The sequence below is a fragment of the Ciconia boyciana genome, chromosome 7 (assembly GCF_034638445.1).
Source record: "Ciconia boyciana chromosome 7, ASM3463844v1, whole genome shotgun sequence".
Taxonomy (NCBI): domain Eukaryota; kingdom Metazoa; phylum Chordata; class Aves; order Ciconiiformes; family Ciconiidae; genus Ciconia; species Ciconia boyciana.
In genome coordinates this window covers 3,514,249-3,538,456 of record NC_132940.1, presented here as the reverse complement: position 1 = coordinate 3,538,456, position 24,208 = coordinate 3,514,249, and the positions used below count along the sequence as shown (strand labels likewise).

Below are 24,208 nucleotides of genomic sequence, written 5' to 3'. Positions count from 1 at the left end.
TGCACATTAATACCTAAGATCCTCTTTACTGATCGACCCTACTACATGAAATATATTATATCCGTGAGATTACGTAACAAAACCCAACATGAAATACATGAATCATCTATTGTTGGTATTTGTACTGAAGCTTAATTTTAGATCATGTGCTATAATCATGTGCTGATTACAAAAAACTAAACTCAGTCTGATCATTTTTGACCAGCAGAAGGCAGTAAAATCACAAAGTGGAAAAAAACACCCAACTTTCTTCATGAACCCAAACTTGTGCTGTTGAGTCCCGAGTGCACGGAGAGTGCAGGGACATTGTCTTTCGATAGGACGTTAAGCAGTAATGCCAGTTCCAGACATTCAACAAATTCAAATCACATCCTTCCCAAATCCTGCCTTTTTTTTTTTTTAAACCCTTGGCTCCTGATACAGCCAATGATTATTTTTAAGCAGCTTAGGACAAACAGACTAATGAAGAACCTACTTTACGAGAGTAAAAAAAAAAACCAAACAAAAAACCCTCAGCATGTCTAGCCTAGGGGAGTGAGAGGAGATGCAGTTACTCTGATGTATTTTTAGAAAAGAAATAAAGCAGTAAGTTGAAGTGGAAAACACTGTTGGCATGTGAACAAACACGTATGTTTAGGCTGGAGATTTAAATATTACCGATCTCCAGAGAATCTGGAGATTTTGGAAACATTTTGCTGTAGGGGAACCGAAAGATACAAATTTAAAAAAAAAAAACAGCCAACCAAACAAAAACCCAACCGACCAAAACAAAAACCCCAAAACACCTTGAAACGGCAGCCGGAGACTCCCTGAGGGGCAGCGCGCTGCGGCCGCCGCTGATGGCGGCGCCGCGCCGGGGCCGTGGCCTAGCGGCGGGGCTGGCCTAGCGGCGGGGCTTGGCCTTCCCGCGCAAAGCCTCCGGCCTCCCGCCCTGCGCCCGCCTTTCCGGGGGCTCGTCTCCAGCCGCGGCCCGGCCCACCCGGGAGAGCCGGCCCGGCCCGGCCCGCCTTCCTCCTCCTCAGCCCGCTCCACCCCTCGGCCTCCCGCTGCGCCCCTTCCTCCCTCCTCCACAGGCGGCGACGGAAAGCCTACCGCTCTCCCGCCGGACTACAGCTCCCAGCATGCCCCGCGCGGGCCCGCCGCCGGGCCCGGCTCGCTCCCGCAGCAGCGCCCGCCGGGAGCTGTAGTCCCGCCTTGTTCCCCCACGGCTGAAGCCCCGGGAGGCCGCTCCCCGGCCGCTGCGCCACGGAGCTCACCGGGCGGGTAAGCAGCGGCCCCACCGCCTTCCGCCTGCGAGCGGCTCCTCCGTCCCCTTTACGGCGGCCGCGGAGGGCCGCGGCGATGGCGCGAGCGGGGAAGCGTTGACCGCCCGCCGCCCCGCACCGGCGGCGGCTCCGTGAGGGGTGAGCGGCTCGCGCCGGCCGCGCCCGGCGCAGGGGAGCGGGCGGGGGGAGCGCCGTCCGGGAGCGCGGCCCACGGCGCCGGGCGAGTGGCCGGGCGGGTTGAAACGCCTCAGTGGTGGCGGCGAAGAGGCGGCCGCTGCCGGGCGTACCCGCAGGCGGCGTCCCGGGCCCGGGGCCGCGCTCCCGGCCAGCCCGTTTGTGTGGGTCTTGTAGGGTCAGGAGCGCGCTCGGGGCTCCCCCGCTTCCCCCAGGCCCCTTCCTGGGGCGGGGGGCGGGCGTGTGCCCGCCGTGCTCGTACCGCCGGCGGGCGGCTGTGGTAAGGGCGCTGCGGCCGGCGGGTCGGTGGCGGGTTAGGGAATAACCGTGGCCGCCAGGCAGCTGGTGCCGCTTTCGCTTCCCGCCGGGAGGCGGTTCGGGATCCCCCCGCCGGCCGTCTGCTGACAAAGCCCGCAGGAGTCCCTGGGAGGATACAAAGACCTTGCCTCCGCCGGCGGTGGGCAGCCAGGGTAGGAACGAGCTGGTAGAGAGGCGGCTTCTCTGCGAGCAGCTCTTGCTTGGCTTTAAATCCTGGATGGGTAAAGTGTTCGGTCTTTGCTACAGGATTTAAAAAAAAAAAAGCTGTTTTTCTTCACCTGCGCTTTTCAAAGTATTATTTCTAACTGTCTTAGTAGGTGTTTACAGCTGGAAAGGGGTAACTCCTTAAAAATGACCTCTTGGCATTATTCTCTGTCAGGGACTTGTGTGTGGGTTTTGCTGACTGTCATCACTTGTAGTTCAGTTTCTTTCCAGGTAGGAAAAAAGTGAAGGGGGTCTTCACTCTTAAATTAATTAATAAAGACAGTTGCATTTAGCCTTCATTCATCCCCTTTGCTGCGGTTGCATCGGCAGGTTAGGTTGCTTTTCTGTTGTTAACAAAACCAAATTCTATTAAGGAGTTTTTATTCCATAACAAACAGCCACCTCGCTGCAATCATCCCGCCCTCAAAGACTGGGTAATGGGGGCTCTGAAAGGACAGGACTTCATTTTTCATTCAGAGGTGCATCCTGCCGCTCTGTGAAGTAACATCGTCCTAGTAATGTACGTTCCAGATAACTTCTTAAATGAGACAACTTCAGTATAAAACCATTAGCTTTAGATTTAATAACGGGGGTTGCATTGTGCCCCTTGGGCTTGAATCTGTGTTCCCTGTGACCTTCTCCTGATGCTGTTCCATTAATTTCAGTAGAACTATTACTGATGCCTTCTTAGATTGCTGAGAAGAGCCTGCATTTTTCCAGTGGAATAAATGTGCCTGTTTTGTGTTAGCATTCTTCTTGAAAGTCCTTTTCACATCTTTAGCATAATGCCAGGGAAGAAATGTAACTGGATGAAAGAAAAATGTGCTGCGATGACCATTGTCTCTTAAAGGAAAATGAGCTTCTTTCTCATTTCAATAATTTTTCCTTCAGGCCCTTTCGGAACAGTAGAGTTTGTTTCATTTCTAATTTTAGCCAGAGGGAGCTTTTATAGGTATTGGCTTTTAAGGCAATCAGTGGCCTCTGCATAAATGACTGTCGCTGATTGATCATGTGAGGACAGACCAGACCAAACACACCTCCTGCAGAAGTTCATCTTACCAGCTTTGCCAGCTGGAGTCAGTGATACGGTCAGTCTTTCCTTTTTTTTCCTAAAGAAAAAAGAGAGAAAAAAGGCAGGAAATTAAAACCCAACCTTAAATTGTCTTTCTCTTCCTTCCCCTACAAAACCCCAGCTTAACACAAGGCTAATCATAGTAGGGTGGTAGCCATTTGTTATTTTCACTAGCAAAAAAATGTCAGTCTTCGCCCATGTTTGTGAGCTTGCATTGCCTCTTGTTCCATCAAAAAGTGTTGACAGGCTTTTACGAAATAATACAATGGAATAGTGGAAAAGCATGCTAGAGATGGCTTGGGCAGTAGCCTGCTGTTTTCCTTGCCCTACCTACAGATCCCAGAAACAGTGCATCTGTGTGAGTACCCTCAGGCTCTGAAGACGTTGGCACCCCGATGTCTTCACACTCTCTTCAGTTACACTATCACTGGTTAGGCTTTACTTAAAATATGCTCCCAGTGAAGAGAAGTAACACGGTTTAGTCTTCGTCCTGCTTTTGATCCCAATTCAATGGAAAATAACACATGAAACAGTAATACAGTTCTAAATTCTCCTTTTTAAGTAAGGAGGTTATGTATACCATTAGTCATAGTGTATGCTCCTGGTCCAAGTTTATTAATTAAATGAGATAGGTCACTTTTGTTCACATCATCATCTGGTATTACCAGAACTTAGCTAAAAATTCGGTGAAGGTTGCAGTGATGTACCACTATTGATCAACTTTTGATGTCCCCCAACAGCTCCTGTTGAAGCAGGAGCTCTTAAGTTTTCAGCTATCTGTGCAAGGGTTTGGGCTACCAAATATCATCAAGAAAACCTCCTGTATCAACTATCTTAAAGTGAACCATTGACAGCATACGTGCAGTGAAGGAAGCTCTATTAATTAATAGCAAACTTCCTGTTACGAATGGTGCAGGTGGACTACAAAGGGAGTTCTGTCCCGTTTTCTTAGAAACAGGGGTAAAGGTAGTATATATTCGTTCTGTATTATTACCGGTTTAGGTTGCTCTTAAGGTGAAGTCCGTCTTGTCTTGCAGTTCAGAAAGAGTCAGTAAAAGTGCATTCTCTCCCACCCACCCCCCTTGGAAAATTTGTAAGCAGCTTTTACAAGATTAATCTGTGCTGTAGTGGTTTTTACCACCATTTTACCACTCTCTTTCTTGTAATAGAGCTGGACTACAGTAGACAACACGATCAAATCAGAAGAGAGCCTTTTTTGCACTGCAAGTGATAATTAGAAGAGATATAAAGTCAACACGGATTTTATGATAGTATTCTAATCATCTTTTGATGTTACCTCTCTAGCAAGTTACTTCTGTACAAAGTGATGTCACTGTTGCTACACACGTTTTCGGTACTACACATTTTCTGCCTTGTACACATACAGCAAAACATCTTGCACTTTGTCTTTCAATTCGTCCAGTGCGTGTAAACTTTGGCTTAGAAAATTCGTGATTAGAAATCTGAAACTAATGCTGCTTTTAAAACCAAGATTTGTTTATTGGTGCTCAGAACTCCTGATGTGGGAAAAAAGTGCTTATTGTATTCTATTCAGCAGAAAAGAATAGCATCTATTCTATTTAGTGAAATGCATCGTAGCTCTTCATTTCACTGCCAATTAGAAGGAGTGTACTCATATGCCAGCACAGGTTATATGCTCTAGATCAATTTGTTGTGCAATAGAGAGCTGTTGGAGAACATTATATTTTATTTAGCTTTGTGTAGTAATTTTATTGGTGTATATTTGGAATTAAATGTTTTTATTACTTATTCATGGAACGTGTGATTGCTTCTCAGCCCCTTGTAGTGGAGGATTCTGCAAGTTTATTACTGTTTCTGGTCATGTTAGGCTTAAGCACCTCGGTGGGCTGGTGGTGATACCATACCCTGTGTTCTCAGTGCCCATGGATATGTTTATATTTTTGTTTTTACAGTAGCAGAATTGAACGTCTTACAAGACAGCGATGGCTTTTTCGCTAGAATTTGAATATGGAGGCCACAGGGACAGATGAAGTAGAAAAGATAAAATCAAAGTTTATGTCTGCATGGCACAACATGAAATACAGTAAGTGAAACAGTGTATGGTAAAATCCTGTCTCCATTGAAATGAATGGAATGTTTCTTGTTGACATGAATGGGATCAGAAACTTAACTAATATTAATAATAAAAATGCAATATGGCCCTTGAAACTATTTTTACTTTGATACTATAAACAGCCCGAGTAAACAAACTTGTTTAGCTTAAATTTTTCAAATAAATTTGCATAATTTATTTTAAAATTATTTTGAAAACAGTAAATACAGTAAGTAAATGGCACTAGATTTGCATAGACTTTTAAACAGGGATAATATGGAATCATCTGCACAAAGATTTTTTTATTTTTATATGTACTTTTCTGGAAAAAAATAGGATGGTGTGTGGAATACAAACTCCACTGAAGAATCTACTTCACACACTTGAGTAACATACTTTTCCACAGTTGAATGTCAGTAATTTGTTTATAAGCAACCAGATTTTCAAGTGTGCCCTTTACTAATCTGTCCTTAACCTTAATTTTTCTACTTTTCCCTCCAGGACTGAGATTGCTCAGATTTACTAGCAGGTTTCTGATAAATTTTGTTAATTCTCATAACTGAGCCTTGGAGATGTCTGGCAAGATGAAAAGATACTTTTCTTCTACTTTCTTTAAGGCTACCACATGGCTGAAGGGGAATAGTAGTCGTTACATCCTATATGTGATAGGAAAAGTTCAAGAAACTCTATGGACTTACGATATAAAGCACCATAGAATTTAGACTTAAGTGAAAAAGCTACTGTCTGGGGACATTGTCAAAACCTAAAAACTGAATTCTGGCCTTTTGAATCTGTATGGCATATTATACTACCATTTTTGTGTCTGAAATCTGCAATTTAATTTCGTGATGAGGTATGTTTAATTAATCCTACGGGAAAAGCAGTGCTCTTCATGCATTTTCACCAGTCGTATGTGAAGCTTATTGCATGTTATTATAGGAGTTGGAAACCTCACAGCTATGCAGTAATGAATTCACAACAGGGACAAAGCAACTTAAGCTCAGCTTTAGCATTTCTGTATCCTAACAACTTCTGCGCAGTAGTACCATTGTATTAACATTCAAACATTCATATATGGGTAACATCATTACTTTTAAACCAGAACTCTAATCTGTGTTTTTTAGAACTAGTAAACTTTTTTTATTTATGAAAGCAAAACCCAATTTCAGTACATTTTCTCTATACTTCCCTTTCATGGGTTACCTTTGGCTTAACCAGATGCTATTAGAAATTCCTTTTTGGAATACTTTAGTCACAAATTTGGGGGTTTTTTGTGTCTATTTTAGGTTGGGTGTTGAAAACAAAAACTTACTTCAGTAGAAACTCTCCAGTCTTTCTGCTGGGAAAATGTTACCACTTCAAAACTGATGGTATGTACATAGCACTTAACTCGTTCCAATGTTATTTGGCAGGAGCTCTGTGGATATATTTTTAATCTTCTAGAAAGACTCTCATTAATAATTACTGAATTCTAAATGTAAATATGAAAAGCTTAGAAAGTACTCATTTAAATGTCCAACACCACCACTAATGCAACCCATCCTAAACTGCTTTATTCAGATTTTACACTGAAGTCTTGTTCTTTCTGTAAATATTAGTGCTGTAATTTGGACTTTATTTCATTCACCTGTCAATTTGAGATTTTCTTTCTAAAAACTCCTGAATGAAATAGTGACAATACCACTACAAAGACTCACTACACCAACACCTTCGTTATCATTTTCCAGTATGCAGTTTTTGAAGAATCTCTCTGTATTTGACCATTTACATTTAGGTGAATTAAGCAGTTGCTTACTTGGAAGTCAACGATTCCATTGGCACAGTAATGTTGGCTGCATTGCTCTTTTTTTTTTTCCCCCCCTTTTTTTTTTTCCTTTCTTTTAGCTGGCATATTTCTATTGTGTTTGCCTTCCAATTTTCCTTTCTTGTATTTGAAGCAATTGTTACTTTTTGCAAGTTTGCCCTGTCTTTCTAATAGAATAGTTGTATGTTTTTACTTTCCTTCTAATAACAGAAGTGCCATACCAACTTAAATCTGTGCTTTGCCTTACAGAATCTGGTGAACTCTCTACAGATGGGTCCAATTTTGATAAAATCAACACAGAGATTTCAGGAAACGTTGAGGAGTTCCGTAAAGATTTTATTTCTAGAATATGGCTGACTTACAGAGAGGAATTTCCTCAGATAAAGGGGTCTGCATTAACAACAGACTGTGGTTGGGGTTGCACACTGAGAACTGGTCAAATGCTGCTGGCTCAAGGTCTTATGCTTCATTTTCTCGGTAGAGGTAAGTTACAAGAGAGGATCTCTATATTCAACATGATAAGCATGGGTGTTCTGTAGAGGGTGTGATGGTCTTTATGTAGCCCAAATCTAAAGTGCAAGCTGGTTTTGATTCTGGACTCCTCATTAATATTGGAATTGTTACATTGCATCAGAGCAGTGATCTAACTGTCCTACTCTTCCATTTCTGAAAAAGGGAATACCAAACTGTGTCAAAGGAAGATACTGGAAACTCCACAGAAGCTAACTGTGAAGTAAAATACTACAAAAATTTGTGATCCCATACCTGGATATTGTTGTTATCCATGCAAGCATCCAGTTCTTCTGAATCTTGCTCATTTCTTGAACGCAAGATGTGGAAATGAGTTCCACAGCCCATAGCTGTGGGCTATGGCAAAAGTGATGTTCTTTTATCAGTTTTAAAGTTGTACATTATTCAATTCTTCTAGTATTAATATATTGAGTTAATAGAAGGATTCTAATCTAACTTAAATACATCATTCTTTGTGTTGAAATTTGCACTATTTCATTTCCTCCCTCCCTCCCCCCCATATTACAGAGGAACTTCCCTTTTTTTCTTATCATTGTCTATTTCAAAATACTCCCTCTGTCACAGCTGTTTCAAAGAAGTAGCTTTTGGAGACTTGGAACACTTTCTGCTTTCAAAGGCTAAGCGTGCATGTTCTCCCCATTCTTCCAAGCTGAGCCGTGTCCTGCCTAGAGGTATTTTTGGTTCTCATCGTTAACCACATCTTCTTTCAATCCTCTTCTCAATCCTTTTCATAATCTACCACATTGCCCCTTTCAAACAATTGGTCCTGTCCTCTGTCACCACTGCTTGTTGTCAAAATGATCCAAGACATGGGCCTGAAGCCACCCAGGCATGTTAGTTAGAGAGAATACAGTGTATTGTTTACTCAGCCATTTGTTGGATCCCAGGAGTACTTTAGTAGAAGATAGTTCTGAAAGCCTGTTCTGATAATACTTTGTACTTACTGTGCAAAGATGATGTAAGCTGTGAACATAGTCCCAAACAAGTGGCATCACAAAGTCTTCTTTCTTGGCAGTGTCATGACCGAGCTGTCAGATTGGCTTACTGAATGTTCCTTTTGCTGTAAATATTTAAGTCATAAAACATACATTATCCCTTTCAACTGACTGCAAATATCAAAATGTATGAAAATACCTCTGCTGAAAACACAAATCCCTTAAATATAACTTTTGTTTTACATCCATTTAAAGAAATAAAAAAAAAATCTGATCAGAAGACTACCTGTGAGTACGAATGCGTAATGGCTCATTCTGAAGTAACCCAAAACAAAAAAGCCCCAGGTTTATATCTTTAAAATCCGTGGTTACAAAGAATTCCTTGCACTGTCCCCCATGCATCCTAATTTGGAAAGTGATTTGGTGATTCCAGAGTGCTAGTGTTTCTGTGGCAATCCAAATGCATAGAAAAATGGAATATGTATGGTCTTTCTGGACTACTTTGCTCATCACCTAGTCTTCTGACAGCTGGTGAATTATCTTTTGAAAAGCTTTTTATGAGGTCTGGGTAGCTTTTGAAACATAGTTAAGTGTTTACATGAAGTTTTTCATCGCTGTTTACTCTTTTCCCAGAGATGGTTTCATTATAGTTTAATGGTATTGTTTCTGTTACAAAGCAAAACTTGACTGTTGTTACTGGCTGGAATACTTACACTTCCACTGCTATATGGAATGTTCCAGATATTGCTGAATGATGTTGTAAATGAGTTTTTATTTTAAGTATTAAGGTACTGGGAAGTTTTACTTTGAAATGCCTGTGCTTAAGACACTGACTTAAAATTTGAAGCTCACAGTACAGGAATAGCAAGCCCTGTGATGTTGTTATATTGAGCTTATGTATGCATCTGCCTGGGTCTGCAGTGAAAAATTAACACGAGGTTTTACAGAGGGGTGCCACTTGTGGTAAGAGGCATTGATGTGGGGTGGTTGTCACACTATAATAAGAGTGGGTGCCATGGATTATGGCCATTACCAGCAATACTTGTGACATTACTGGAGCCCTAAGTTAGATTTTAGAATTAAAATATAGTCACCTCGGTGCTTCCTCTTTTTTTCTCGCAGACTTTTACATGGATACTTCAGTCAGAATTACGAGGAGGGCTGCAGTTCTTGCTCTCTGTCAGTATTAGTTTGAAAAGGTTCCTCTCACTGCTGTAATAGCAGGTTTCTGAACCTCCACGAGCTTACCCAAATCTGCCTCACGGAGCAAAAGCACCCCATCCGTAGGGTTGGTAGGGTTTGTTCCTTACTCGCACGTGGCAGCCTTCCCCGTTGCCTTCTGGGATGTTTGTGGTAGAGGTTCAGGGTATGTTCTGATGTAACAGTACGTTCCCTGTGTTTCGGAGGTTTCCTCACGCGCTCTGTGTTGCAAGTAGTTGTTGGAACTTGTGGGAGAGACTTTCAGTCATCTGACGAGGGAAGCATTACTGTTCTCTGGATTTGCTGAACCACCATTATGCTGTAAGAGGAATGCTGCGTGTAGGATGCATTGTTAGAGAAACCTTTAGCTAGAAATGCAGACTGTAGATGCTGTGCTGAATAATATTTAAACAATGTTTGTCTTGTAATCCAGGTAAAGAATTCACAAATTCAGTGAATAAGGAAATCTTGTCTATTTTTCTGCTGATCTGCTTTGACATTTTGCCAGGAAGAATTGTTTTTACATGAATAATTCCTCAGGTTTGCCTATTTTTTTTTTAATAACTGACAAACCAGAAGAATTAAAAACAGCTTTTGAAACTTCTTGTTTGACTTGGATAAAACTTTTTAGATGGTACTTAATAGCTAACTTTGATATTTTTAATATGTAAGATAGTTCTAACCTGTGCCTTGTAATCAGGTATGTCCTGTATATCTTAACTGACTGGGATCATGGAGTCTGGCCTACTATCTCAGATAGCATCAATTGCTAACAAATGTACTGTTGGTAGTATTTTGTTTCACCTATCATTCAGCAGAAAATAAAAGCAAATCATACTCTACTTGAATTCTTTGTTTACATCTTAACACTGACATTTGCATCTCGGTACGTAAAGTACCTATTACTGGTTTGAGGAACATGGGGAGAAAGGGCTGTGCTTTCCTAATTATAGCAAAAAGTTAATATTAAGCCTAATATGCATCTTAAAATTTCTTGCTGCAGCCTGGGTCTGGCCAGATGCGTTGGACGTTGACAATTCAGATTCTGAATCATGGACAGCCCATACAGTGAAAAAGCTGACAGCATCATTCGAAGCATCACTTACAGCAGAAAGAGAACCCAAGATCCTGTCAAATCATCATCAGGGAGCATTAAAGAGAAACTGTGATGACAGTGAAATGAGAAATGAAGTTTATCATAGAAAAATAATTTCGTGGTTTGGCGACTCTCCACTGGCAGCTTTTGGCTTACATCAGCTAATAGAATATGGAAAGAAGTCTGGAAAAATTGCTGGAGATTGGTATGGGCCTGCAGTTGTTGCACACATTTTAAGGTAAAAAGACCTTTATTCTTTGTTGTTACCGTGCCTTACACATTACAGGAGAAGCATTTCAAAGTGTCATGAGATTACTCCAGCTTAATTGAGCATCTAACTGTTCATTATTGGCTTTGTAAAATGTCCATATTAGTAGCAATTCTAGAGATTTTTTCAGAGGCAGGAAGGGAAATAGCAGTAGGTGCAGGAACTGAACTCTGAGCCTTTGTTCAGTCTTATTTCAGAAAAAAACCAACATTCCTGTTTTCCTGTACTTTGGGCAGTAGAAGTCCCAAGTATCTCTCCCAAACCTGGGCTTTTGAGTAGAGCTGCATTTAATGAAATGTTCTAAAAACTAACCACTCTTTCAACCTTGGAACATGCATAACATTATAGATTTTTTTTTTTTTTTATACTGTAACCTGGGGGCTGTAATGTACTGATAGTGTAATGAAATGTCAGAGCTAAAATTGATGTTTTCAGCATTTCTTTGCACACATCAAATTCTTGTGAAACTGTAAATGTATGGGACTATTAATATTATAATTATATCACAGTAAAAGTAAAGGGTCTGTGACATTCAGTGTGGTTAAAAAAAAAAAGTCGAAAGTCAAATTTCTCCATACTATGTGCCTTTATATGCCATTTCTTTGAATATTACTGATTTTTTGTTGTTTTGTTTGTTTTTTTTTTTTATATAGCCTTATATTCTTTGTGGATTCCAGTTTACCTATAAACTGAATCACTAAGTCATTTAAGCAGCAGAAGCCAAAGTTCATACATTTATCTATAAATATGTGAATAGAAGAATTTGATATTTAGTATAAAAGTATATTAATCTTAACTGAACCTGTACTGAAATAATCAGGTGTATATGTGTGCATACATGCAAATGCATACAGTGATGTGAGAGGTTAGCATTATTTATGTGTTTTATTCTATTTTTTTCTGATGATAGAAACTGTCAGAATTCTTTTTGCTTGCTTTAAATTGCAGTAGCCTGTTTACCTAATGGGAGCGGGGGGGGGGATTTGTCCAGAATTACATTCAACACAAACGCACCGGTGGATTTCCAACACTGCAAAGGTTTCCTATCCTAGATCTCCTTTCTCTCTTACAGCAGTACTAACAATGTACAGCGCTCTCATAACTTGGGAACGACTGTATTAAACGATTCCTCAAAATATATTGTGAAATAAAGGGATAGTGACCATTTAATGCAAGCGTGTATTGAAGTCAAAGGCTAATCTTCTATTTTGGACAGTTTAATTTCTTTACAAATGTTGTCCTTGATTGATGATCATGCTTCAGACTATCGACATATATTTTCTTTTTAGTTTTTAGGTCCATTACTCTTACTCTTTTGAGGATACCTAATATTGCAATTATCTTTTTGAAAGTTTTGGTGAAACCTTACAGCTTTTTATGTGCTAGCCTTTATTTCCATAGACATGAGGTGCTAATTTGTGGCTAGTTATATGAACTGAGGTCAACTGAAGAGATCTATCGAGGTGAAAATAATATTTTTGTCAGCAAAGTCAGCCTTTATTATCCCAATACACATGACAGAAAATTGTTATAAACAGAAAGATTAGGTAGTGAATATGAATTTCACTGTAAGTTAATGTGTTTATTTGGGCTCTTTTTTTTGTGGTTTTCATTGTTTCTTCTAAATAGCCAGACATTTTCTTGGGAAAAACATGCTGCCATATACACTGGATCTTGGTATCCAGTGTTTAAAAACAAACAAACAATGCCCCCCCCCCGCCCCCCCCCTTATGTAGTTATCAGGAATGGAAGGTGTCTTGAATTAAAAAGCAAACAAACAAAAAAACCCCAATGAGAAACAATTAAAATCAACCTGTTTCTAAAAATCAAATAATTCATGTTTATTTACTGTTAATTTCTTTAAAATCAGAGATGAGTTAAATAGTCTTGTGTTTGTACTTAGAAAAGCTGTTGAAGAAGCAAGAGACCCTGAGCTACAAGGAGTAACAGTCTATGTTGCTCAGGATTGTACAGGTAAATGTTGTGATTATGTAGATTTTTGCAAACATTTTAGATGCTTTTTATGCCTTTCAGTAAGCACTTAACAATAGAGCTCTAAAGGAAAAAAATAAACTCAAAAATGGATCCACAAAATTGCGATTATGTAGATAAAGGGGTTCTTGATATATGCAGATGTTTGTTCTCTTTGAGAATCGGACATCACAACTTGAAAGCTTTGTACATTGCTTATTTGGTATCTTATAGTGGAAGATAGCAGAATTCCAAATCCAGCAAGATAACTTTTTCTTCCAATCTGCCTGTTGTAACTTTTTATTTTGGATTTAAATCAGTTAATAATCTGTTTTGTACTCGCTTCAATGTTGGTTTAGCAATAAGCTAGTAAGAACTTCCATATCTTATTAAAAATAACCCCCAAAAAGCAACCAAAAACCTGATAAATACTTCAGTTAGAGTAGATTTGTTAGTTACAATTTATTTGTCTTTTGCATCACAGGATTCTCTCTTACCGGTTTTTCTAGAGGAAAAAAACCCCACTGCACCAGTCTCTTAGAATAGTAAGAAGTCATTTTCGCTTGGAGTTCAAAGATGTGAGCAGGATAGTGAACCAGAGTCAGTGGTAACCTTTCTTCTGCTCCAACGTGGCATTTTAAATAATCAATAACGGGCAGAGGAGCTTAGAGCTCTGGATGTTCAGGAGCAGAAAATGATGACAAGATAAACTAAACGTGTGGTGAAACTTTACACTAATGACTATAGTCTTTCAAATCTAAGCACAATGTATTACTTCAGTAGCCATGTTTAGCTGCCAGAAATTTTAGTTATGTCATAACCGATCTTGGGATAGGACAGACGAGACCGACATCCCTGGGTAATCAATCAAACTGGTTTTAAAGAGATACTGTTTAATCATACGCTACAAACCAGTTTCAGCTGACTTACGATGACAGTGGAAACTTAAAATTCTATTAATTTTTTGCTTCTTTGTTCTGGTGATGATTTTTTGCATCTCTCTTAGTTTGGAGGGAATAAGCAATAATACTACATTAAGGTTTTTCACTCGTTTTCAGTGATTGTTGTGTTAACTTTAGCCAGTGAATTTGAGTATTTAAATCAATTAGTCTTTTATTCCTTTAACATGTAGATGTTTCTGTTAGCTGTAGGCTTTCAAGTTTTAAATTACTCCTTTTAGAAGAATTTTATATCAAGCGAATAAGTATTTATTGGTTTTCTCACCTACCCCTTCTGCATTTTCCTGACAATGTATCTTATCTCAGCAGCAGTACACTACCATTCTACAAAATATTGCTGAAAATAAGGAGGCATAACACTGTTTTTAATCAGTCACTCGAGTTACGTTTCAGGAGGACAGTAATATTTTGAAGGACTGTAGTGTTAGTTTGTCAAACTAAATGATGACACGTTGTAGGTGTGTCTCTGTAAAAGCTAGCGGTTATATTTTAAATATGCATATTTCCATGTGTCTCCTTTCAGTCTACAGTTCAGATGTTATTGACAGACAGTGTTCTTTTATGGATTCTGGAAAAGCAGACACAAAAGCTGTAATTATATTAGTTCCTGTGAGACTCGGTGGAGAGAGAACAAACATGGACTACTTAGAGTTTGTAAAGGTATGAAATGAGAGTTCAATCATTTTTCAAATAGTAGCACTAGGTGATATGAAAAGCGACTTCATGATGGTAATCTTCTACCTATTAAATGTGTGGTGGTGATTTTACAGTTGAAGGTTGTAAAGTTTGACTTTACAGATTTTAAATTTCCCTATTACAAGATCAGACATAATTGCAGAGCACATGATGTCCCTTGGTAAAGCAGTGATAACTGTCCTACTCCTAAAGGAGCTACCTGAAAAGACATTAATGCAGTGGCTTAAATTACAAATGGTAATTCAGTTACATATGCTATTAGAGTTGTGCTATATTAAGTATCAGTCAGCATTTTAAAATATAAATATACCAAATTCCTTATTCTGTTTCTTATTTTCTTAAATGTCAGATGGTTTAAGGTTGTTGCTTGTCTGTTCTTCCCATTTTCTTTTGTCTTTTTCTTCCTCTTAAGAAAGGGGTTAGAATTTTTTGATATCTTTAGTCACTACTTCGAATGTTTTTTCACTATCTGGACATTAGGATGAATGTTTCTAAGGACAGTGATGCAGGAGTAGCAAGCAGTTACTACAAATAAAACCGAACTGGGTAAAAGTAAAACTCAAGGAGAAAGCCTATGCTGTCCTCTTTTTTTTTTTTTTTTTTTTTTTTTCAGCAGAGGTTCTGCTTATGGTGCTAACACCTGAAGATGTACTGTGATCCTACCTCTTGAGCAGAAGAATACTTCTCTTAGGGAAGAGATTGTTCTCTTAGCCCTGCTGCTTCATCATTTTCCATGCTGCTGTTTATGTGTCTTTAAATTCTTGTTTTAATTTTTAAAATACCACAATTTAGTAGCATGTACAAATCTGAGTCTGTCACATCTTTTTTTTTGTGACTGTGTCTTCTCTGTAAAATTTTAGGAAACGTTTGGTTTTTAATGGCATGGAGAGACAGAGTGGTGAAGCCTTTTATTTAAGTGATGAACTAATAAATTGTTTTTCTTTCCTGATTCTTTTCCTTGTATTTTCAGACAGTTGGTTTTGGAAAGTTTTAGTTCTTTTCTGATTAATTCTGACACAGCTAAGATAAGCCTGTGGTCGCAGACTTGATCTACAGCAACCTTACTTTACTTTCAACGTTAACTGCAAAAAAGCCTTTGAATCAGTCACATCCAGGAAAACACACTGTGCCTTCGTTTGTAAGCTAACAAACAGTTGCTGCTGCAACTTTCATAAGGCTTCCTCAGCAAAAGAAAAGTGACTCCAGTTCTTTAATACTGGCTTTTATTATTGATGGATATGTATGGCTATTTTTACCCTGCAGAGGCTTTCTCAATTTAGCTCTCAAAAACACTCTTTTGCCAGAGTAAAATATGTTTGCGTGGCGCTGGGTTTCATAGCACAGTTGGGTTATCTAAGCTCGCCTTGTACAACTGGCTTTACCGGGGTGATTTCTGCTGCTCATTTACCAAGTCTGGTACTGCCTTTTGCAGTCTGTTATTATGGAGACTGTGATAAGAGGGCTTTCAATTGCGTATATTAGTCACTCCAGTCTCTATCTTGACTGTTCACAAGAAGCGACTACATTTTTTGGGGTCTGGATTTAAGTTAAAAATGCAGATTTTAGAACGCAGTACAAGAGGTAATTTTTACAAAGGGTTTTATATTTATGGATGAAAATTGATAAATTTTTTATAATTCACTTTTACAAGAAAATTCCCATAGATTAAACAGTTATTCATTACTGTAAGTAGCTTTGTTCCCTTTCTGTTTCACTGGCAGAGGACACGTCCTCCTTAGCTGTTTCAGCCTTTGCCTCTGGTCTGTCTCAATGTTCTGTAATGCTCAGCCATTGAGGAGCATTTTCTAAAAAAGCCTTCTCATTCATACTTTAAATAAGCAGCACTTTCTCTTAACCCATATAAACCATGCTGAAGTTGACTTTGTTAGTGTCTCAGGTGAGGAGTACGACAGTTTGTTATGTTTCATTACTTTATCATTGTCTAAGCAGGGAAAATTTTATCTCGAGAAGCTTTGGTCTTACTAGTACATGAAATATCAATCATTTTGTTGAGAGAAATTTTCCCTGCTTACACAATGATAATGTATATGTACAATGGTCATACTTTTACTAGTTGATCTCTTGGAGGAGAGGATATAGATATGACTGCCAGCTAATGGAGATTTCACTTTAGCTCAACTGATAGTCTTCTGGTCCAGTTTCTGTCCCAGTTTGGGCCAGCGTCCAAGTTTTTGGACCCAACACTTGCCTAGTGCCACAGGAAAACCACTGTGATTTATGGACATTTAAAGGCTGATCAGTTTTCAGAGTATTTAATGGTCTTGGCCTTCAGTTGCATTAGAACAGTTGGGCTCAGCTTTCCAAAGTGCTCAGTGTTGGCAAAATGCAGCTCCCGCTGGAGCTGGTGGGATAACTAATGGAGAACTGTGTTAAGCCAAGACTGAATATTCACAAAAAATCCTAATGAGCCCTGGTAAGAAACAGAACCTCGTGAAAGCGAGAAGAGTAGAAATATGTTGAAGGGAGAGGGAGGAAAGTCCGCCGTGCCTTCTTCCATTCCTTTGCTAGGTACTTCTTTTAACAGAGAAATGATGAAGGGTGGTTTCTTTGGTGTCCGTTGTCTGTGACTACATCCAGAGCTTCTGGGTGATAGAGGAATTTCAGTCAGTTAAACGAGTGCAGTGTCCTTACCTTGGCAAAACTGTGTGTATACAGGTAAATCCTTCTCCCCAGCACTAGAAGGTATATCCATAAAATCTACATTTTATTGTGTAATGTAAGTCTGCTAGGTTTGTATGCTAGCGCAGACACGTGGATTACAGAACCCAACTCTCTTCAACCTGAATGAACAGAAATACACGGGCAGCACTGGTGTGACTGTAGCCCATGGCCAATACACCAATTCTTTCTGTCCTTGGTGGCTCCTAGCTTTGCCGTGGGTAGAGGAGTATATTTCTTTCTTTACACCTCCAGACTGAAATTATTCCTGTCTTTCACCCTATGTCCCTCTTGGAATCCCATTTAGGTGTATTTGTAATGTCTCTTTCTCAAAGTTGATACATACTGATGGTTCTGATTCCCCTACCCTCACAGTCAACATCCAGTAAGATTTATGGGGCTTGTCTGTTGTGTCTCTCTCTCTCCTCCCATATTTTGGGCTGCTGTTTTTAGAGCTGTATCTTGTAATTACTCTTGCTTCAACTGGCATTTCTCCCTATGATGTAAAAGTTCATACTCTAGACATTTGAATGCAAAAAGAAGAGAGCCCCCGGGGCCACAGAATGTAAATGTATATGAACTCTGTAAATCTGAATACTTAGATATCTCTTGACTGAGCAACCTGTGCTCAACTTGTATGACGTTACATTTTGTCTCCTCCCCGAAAATGATACTGACAGTTCTCTCAATGTATGGGCATCTCATGAAAAGGGAGGACTTTCTCTGGAAGATCTGGTGGTATGTTTTCACTTTGGTCAGTTGTAAGCTTCTAAAAATGGAGTCAAGCCCCAGAAAATCATGAAGTCAGTCTTTAAAAGAAAAAAAAGAAAAGTTATTTGCCTAAAAACAGTAAAGAAAGAGCAAAGATTTTAATTCAGTTTAATACTTACTCTGTTTAACACTGTCCTAATTATTTAATGTTCTGCTTATAGGGAATTTTAAGCCTTGAGTATTGTGTGGGTATTATTGGTGGCAAACCCAAGCAGTCATATTACTTTGCTGGATTTCAAGGTTAGTGTTTTAATACATTATGTCTCTTCAATATTTTTCTTTAAGAGTTAGGAAGTTAATATCGAACCAGTGGGAAATAACATGATTAAAATAGCAAAATGAGTACCTTATTAATTCATCATATCTACCCAAGTCCAGTCATTTGTCATTTATCCCATATAGTAATTGGATTCTGTAAAATGTACATTTAATTTCCATTGTTGCATAAACAAGGTATAATTTATCTGTTTCACCAAACTTCAGGAGCGTTTGCTGTTACTATCTGGCAGTTCTTATTTACGTATTTACTTTTTACTAGTTTAAGTGGTGTTAGTTGATGCTTAAATGACAAGCAATATATTCTCCCTGTCAGGATGAAGTAGCACAATGCATTTTTCATATGCAAACTCCAGAATATAATTGTGTGTTTGTAAAAGTAATTTTATCACCAAAAATTAAATGACAGTCTCATCACTTTATAAAAATTCTGCTTATACAAGCATATTTGATTATGCAAAAGTTAATCTGTCCTGCAAAAACCTATGCTTCAGTCAATGAATATCAGCCTGGCAAGCAGTTACTTGCTGGCTTTTTTTTCAGCTGTTCTGCATAGAAATTGGATTGTAAGCAGTGTAATAATAAGGTGTTTTTTGAATTACTTGTCTTCTGTTTTGTCCTTGTAGATGACAGTTTGATTTACATGGATCCTCATTACTGCCAATCTTTTGTAGATGTCAGCATAAAGGATTTCCCTCTTGAGGTAGTATGGATATAGACCTGGCGCTGTTTTCTTCCCATATGAATCAAACACTAATTATTTAGAGATGTTCTAGCTAGCTGCATCTTTATGGGTTTACAGTTACATGTTATTTATCAAAGTTCTGCCCTTCTTTATAGGCCTATAATCAACAAAAATGACCAGAAGTTAAAAACTCAATATGGGGTTTTAATTTTTACTTCATTAATCTTCATCCGTTTCTTTTTAATGATCAGAAAACCTCGAAAATAGATGATCACTTCCTTTAAGTAATTTTCCATCAAAGAAAATGGTCAATATTTGGACTATTTAAACCTGAATTATTTGGATTTGTTTTTGTTAGTTTGTCTTTTTTGTCTATTTTATTTTATTTTATTTTAAATTCAAGTTGCAGTCAACATCATGGAGAGAATTACTGTAGTATTCAATAGTAGGAGCCTGTTGTCAGTTTAGAAACTGAGTTCCTATAGGTTTGCCTGCTGCTCTGCTTCCTTATCAAGGAATTAATAATATTTCTATACTGGAGTAGGTGGTTGTCATTTTAAATGTAACTTTTGCTCTTAACAACTTTGCAGGTCACTTTTTTAGCTTCATACAAGTGGAAATTTTTGAGGCTTATCACTGAGGTTTGTGGTTCACTAGATGAATTTTACTCTGTTCTTTTGAACTGTTTCTTTTAACGAGTTTTATTATTATTTTTAATCAAGCTATCTTTATGGAATAGTAGTTTCCAAGAAACTGACAGGTCTGAAAGTGTAGGTGCTGTGTTCATTCGTTCTTCCCCCCCCGACACCTTTCTAGGCCACGACTTTCTGGGTGCATCTAGATGTAGTGAATGCATCTTGTCAGGCTATGCCTAGGTCTTACAAATCATGTTGTTTGTTTGTTTGTTTGTTTTTTACAATAGTGTTTTCCCTTTTCTTTAACCTCTTGCCAAATAACTTGCATTGAAAATAGATAGAGCTAAAGGAGGTTATTAAAGAACTCAGCTTACAAGTACCATGGGAAAACATTACCAGTTGCAAAAGTAAGTGTTCAATAGCCACAGTACTCACAGTAGAAGTACTCGGTGCCATCCATACAAACTCTCCTTCTTGATCTTTGTCCAAGTTCCACATAAACTTCCAGCCTCCTCAGAGCAACTCCTCATTCAGTGTAGAAACACTCTCTGGGTGCATCCACTGCTTAGGACAGCATCAGCTGCTCTAGAGTTGGTTATTAGTAGTGGTTCCTCATGCCACTGTGTTCTGTGAAGTTAAGTACTCCTAAATGTGGAAACACAGCTTCAGAAACAACATATTGCATTTAAATAAAGAAGAAGAATATGTATTTATCTCCACCACCTCTAAAATACTAGCTACTGAATGGAGAATTCTTAAAGGTTTGCAGTAAAGTCCTGTAAACAGTGGAAGTGAGTCATACGCAACTCAAACTCACACCTGAGGAATTGAGTAGGTGATCTTAAATTGGCTGTTTACACTTAGAATGTAAGTCAGATGGTGTGTAATGAAGTTATATATCTTCATGGCTTCTGTTCTGTATAGCAGCCAAGAGTTAACTTAAACTGAGAACAGTGGAGTGAACTGCAAGGGTCCTCTCTATTGTTACCATGAAAAGAAAGATCTGTTAACATATGTTGAAGTTGATCACAATACCTTAATCAAAATACCATCAAATAGTATTTAGGAAAAGTACTTATATATATCAAAGGACTTACACAGGGCTAATGTCAAATCCTAGGGCTGACGTAAAGCAAACACTATGTATTTTTCAGCATTTATGCTTAATGAGATGCTTTAATTAGCATGACATATAATATACAAGTGTAAGATTCTCTAGAAAATTAGAAGGTTCTGAATTAAAAAAAGGAACATAGCAGCAAAATATATCAGAAAATATCCTAGACAGAAACTGTCATTATTTCTAGAGATGCCTTTAGATTTACCCCGTTGAGATATTTGGACGAAGAGTTGGTGAGTCCCAGCTCTACCTATTTGTTCTGTGGCAGCACCCAGAGATTATAGCCAAGATCCTTGCCCCTTTATGCTAATAACTGTAGTAAAATACAGTGCCTTCTCTGAAGATTTTACAGTTTAATTGGGTAAGCCAGACAAAAGATGGGAAGAGCACAAAGAAGCAGAGCTGAAGTGACTTCCTTAAGGTCACACTGCAGCTCAGTGGCCAAGCTACAAAAAATACGCATCTTTTTGGTTTCTGTTCCCATGACTAATCCTCCAGATTGTGCTGCAGACTGGCATTAATATGGATTTCCAAATAATAATAAGGTTTTAAAATGTATTTTGAAGGTACGCGAGCTACCAGCTTGGCTTGATCATATCCTAATGCTTTTCTGCAGACGGAAAATATATTGCAATTTAATGCTTAGTGCATTTAATAGTATTGTATCTTTGTCCAGAAATGTCAAAAGTAAACCGAAATTGCTTTCTTAGTGTGGATAGTTGCTTGTTAGATTTATCTGTAGGGAGTATTTTCAAAATTGACAAATTGTCCAGAATAAGTTGGAAATCAATCCACTCTGTATTGGTGTCCAGAATCCATTTGTTTGGAGGAGTGGGGGAAAAAAAAAAAAGCCTACCCACTTCTCTTTGTTGTGCAGTGATTTGTGTAGCATTGAGACTACTGCCTTGAACAGTACAGCACAACTGTAGTTACAGTGTTGTTGCTGAAATGTGATGTGTAAGGCAGGGTTCGATTTATGTATTTTACTCGGGAATTAATATCCAAAATACAATTTCCACATATAAAATTTGAACAGTATTAGGAGGAAAACCAGTGACTAAAATCAGTCTTGTAGAAACAGTACTTCTCATCTTTGCTTATATTTTTTAGTAGAGGTTTAATAGAAATACCTCTCAGGTTTGTAATCACAAGTAAAGAACAATATACTTCAATATGTAAAACTATTACACTGACAGATATACTCGAATTAGGTAACTAGCGCTGTCATCTTCTGTAGATTGACTTTTCTGACTGGCAAAAAAAAAATTAAAAAAAAAGATAAAATGGGTTTCTAGTGTAGACTGCTTGATGTTAGCTGTCAGGGCTTGCTGTTGCTGTAGTCAAATTAGATTCTAACAGTTGTTAGTTATCCTTTGTAGAGGAAACACTGTGGCATTGGTAAGAAATCTCCTGGGTTGCTCTGCGCTGGCGTTACTGTTGTGTTGGTAAGCTGTCCTGGTCCTGTGCTGACCAGCGCCGTGCCGGAAGAGCTGTGAGCTGTGCACAGCTTACATGTAAATGTGAAAGGAAATAGCACAGACTATTCACTGGAGAGTATTGATCACTGGGGGAAGTTCATGAAAAACAAAATCCGCGTTTTAGTACAGGGGTAACTCCGTTGCAGCGTGGTGCAGCCGTGGTGTGTGAACGTTTGTTACTGAGTAGCTGTAGCAGGATTGCTAGTGATTTACTAGAGGCAGGATGACTGGGTAGTCCTGCACGTTAGAAGCAGAATGGAGAGGACTGCCTTTGAGAGACAGTCGTGGTGACCAAATAATTTCAGTTATAAGACAATGAGCTTCACCAAAACTACAGTTCCTGCAATAAACAAACGCATCATCAGGGTAGATAGCATATACTTATCTTTTCTCTCATAAACCATGAACAAGGAGTGTGGGGAAGGGTTTAGTATATTTGTTTTTTCTTATAGCGTGGCTGCTGATAGTGTCAGTTCACAGCACTGTCAGAGCATCATCTGTCATGAAAAGAGATTTCACATTAGGGAAAAACACATTTATAAAGCAGGGCATGTTGTTTGTTTTTTTCCGACTTGTGGATTATTGTAATATGATTTTGCTTTTGTGGCTTTTGTGGGTTTTTAAACCAATTCCGTTTACTAAAGGAAAATGCATGAGGTTGGTTTATTCCATTATGTCTCTTTTATAGAGGCTGGGGGAGGGAAAGGGGCAATGGGCGGTAGTAGTGAAGCAGTAATTGTAAGGTAGTGCAAAAGCTGTTACAAATTCAATTTGCAGAAGAGCATTCACCTCCTCTGCCTTGGGAATATTCATAAAGTACTGCTCAGAGCGGCAGACCTCTGACAGATTTCAAACTAACATGGTGTTGTGTGCAAGTTTGGTGAATCCAGGGTAAACAGCGGGAGGTTTTGTACACATGGGAAAGAGTGGAATTACTCGAATGTTTGGGGGGGCTGTGTGTGGAAGAAGTGACTTCTAAAGTATGTGCTGGGTTTTAATTCAAGTGATAGAGGGGACTGTGTGTTAAAGCTGTTGGTGGGAAAAAAAGTAAATGCATTGGTCTATAGCATTCTCAACCTTAACCATGTCTTTCATGTTTTTTAATCTTGAAACTTGCAGTCATTCCACTGTCCTTCTCCCAAGAAGATGTCATTCAAAAAAATGGATCCGAGCTGCACAATAGGATTTTATTGTAGAACTGTGCAGGACTTTGAGAAGGCTTCTGAAGAAATAACGAAGGTAGGTGTCGAAGTTACCAAATCGATTCCTCAGCCAGACTGGTGTGTACGGACTGCGTATGGGTAAGGGGAGAGAATCAGCTTCGCTCTTCTGAGTAGACATCATTCTTTTCTTGATATTTATTGCTCATGATTATAAAAGCAGCAATCTAGTTTTTCATGTCATCCGATTTACCAATATGTAAGTGCCTGGGAGAGCTTGGGGCTGCCTGGGGAGAGCCGGGCTGCCTGGGGGGAGCCCGGGCTGCCTGAGGAGATCCGGCCTGCGGCGGAGGCGGCCGAGGGACTGGCGGCAGGGCACGGGCGGGCCCACCAGGTGGCGCTGTTGCGATGGGCAGCGCTCCGCAGCCGCCCCGCCGCGCCCCGGGCCCGGCGCCGCCCGCGGGTCTGTCAGGGCCGGCAGGCGGGGAGCGGGGCGGGCGGCCGAGCCGGCTGTCGTTCTCCTCCGCCCGAGTGCGCGGTCTGAGGGCACTGGAGTGTGTTACCAGATCATAAACACAGCTCCAGTGTTCTCAAGTCTGCGGAGCAGGTATCGCCCAGCAAATCCGCCCGATCGTGTCCTTCCACTGGGAAGAGACGGGTATAGGTTCATTCAGGTCCAAATGCAACTGACTTCTTTTTCCTTGATTACTACAGTCTGTGATGTATGAAATACAGCGTTATTAATGCGTTGTGTTAGCTGGGGTAGCAAATAACTGCGTTCTGTGGTTTTAAAAAATAGTCAGCGGAAGGATGCAGCGGCAGCAGCAGATGGTCACA

At 39.5% G+C, this 24,208-nt stretch overlaps 1 protein-coding gene across 3 annotated transcripts in view; it reads left to right on the top strand.

Moving 5' to 3' along the window:
• Window positions 1–1,017: 1,017 nt before the first annotated feature.
• The window catches only part of ATG4C (autophagy related 4C cysteine peptidase), a 28,032-nt gene continuing 4,841 nt past the window's right edge, over window positions 1,018–24,208 (top strand). The window contains exons 1-11 of one of the 3 annotated variants that reach the window (XM_072867470.1): window positions 1,018–1,403; window positions 4,203–4,387; window positions 4,968–5,098; window positions 6,394–6,477; window positions 7,161–7,394; window positions 10,581–10,911; window positions 12,845–12,915; window positions 14,395–14,531; window positions 18,179–18,257; window positions 18,920–18,996; window positions 23,331–23,450. In XM_072867470.1, coding sequence (XP_072723571.1) covers window positions 5,023–5,098; window positions 6,394–6,477; window positions 7,161–7,394; window positions 10,581–10,911; window positions 12,845–12,915; window positions 14,395–14,531; window positions 18,179–18,257; window positions 18,920–18,996; window positions 23,331–23,450 — 1,209 coding nt within the window. In that variant the 5' untranslated portion in view covers window positions 1,018–1,403; window positions 4,203–4,387; window positions 4,968–5,022. The remainder of the gene's footprint in view (window positions 1,404–4,202; window positions 4,388–4,967; window positions 5,099–6,393; window positions 6,478–7,160; window positions 7,395–10,580; window positions 10,912–12,844; window positions 12,916–14,394; window positions 14,532–18,178; window positions 18,258–18,919; window positions 18,997–23,330; window positions 23,451–24,208) is intronic. The other 2 variants (XM_072867469.1, XM_072867468.1) reach the window with 2 other exon arrangements.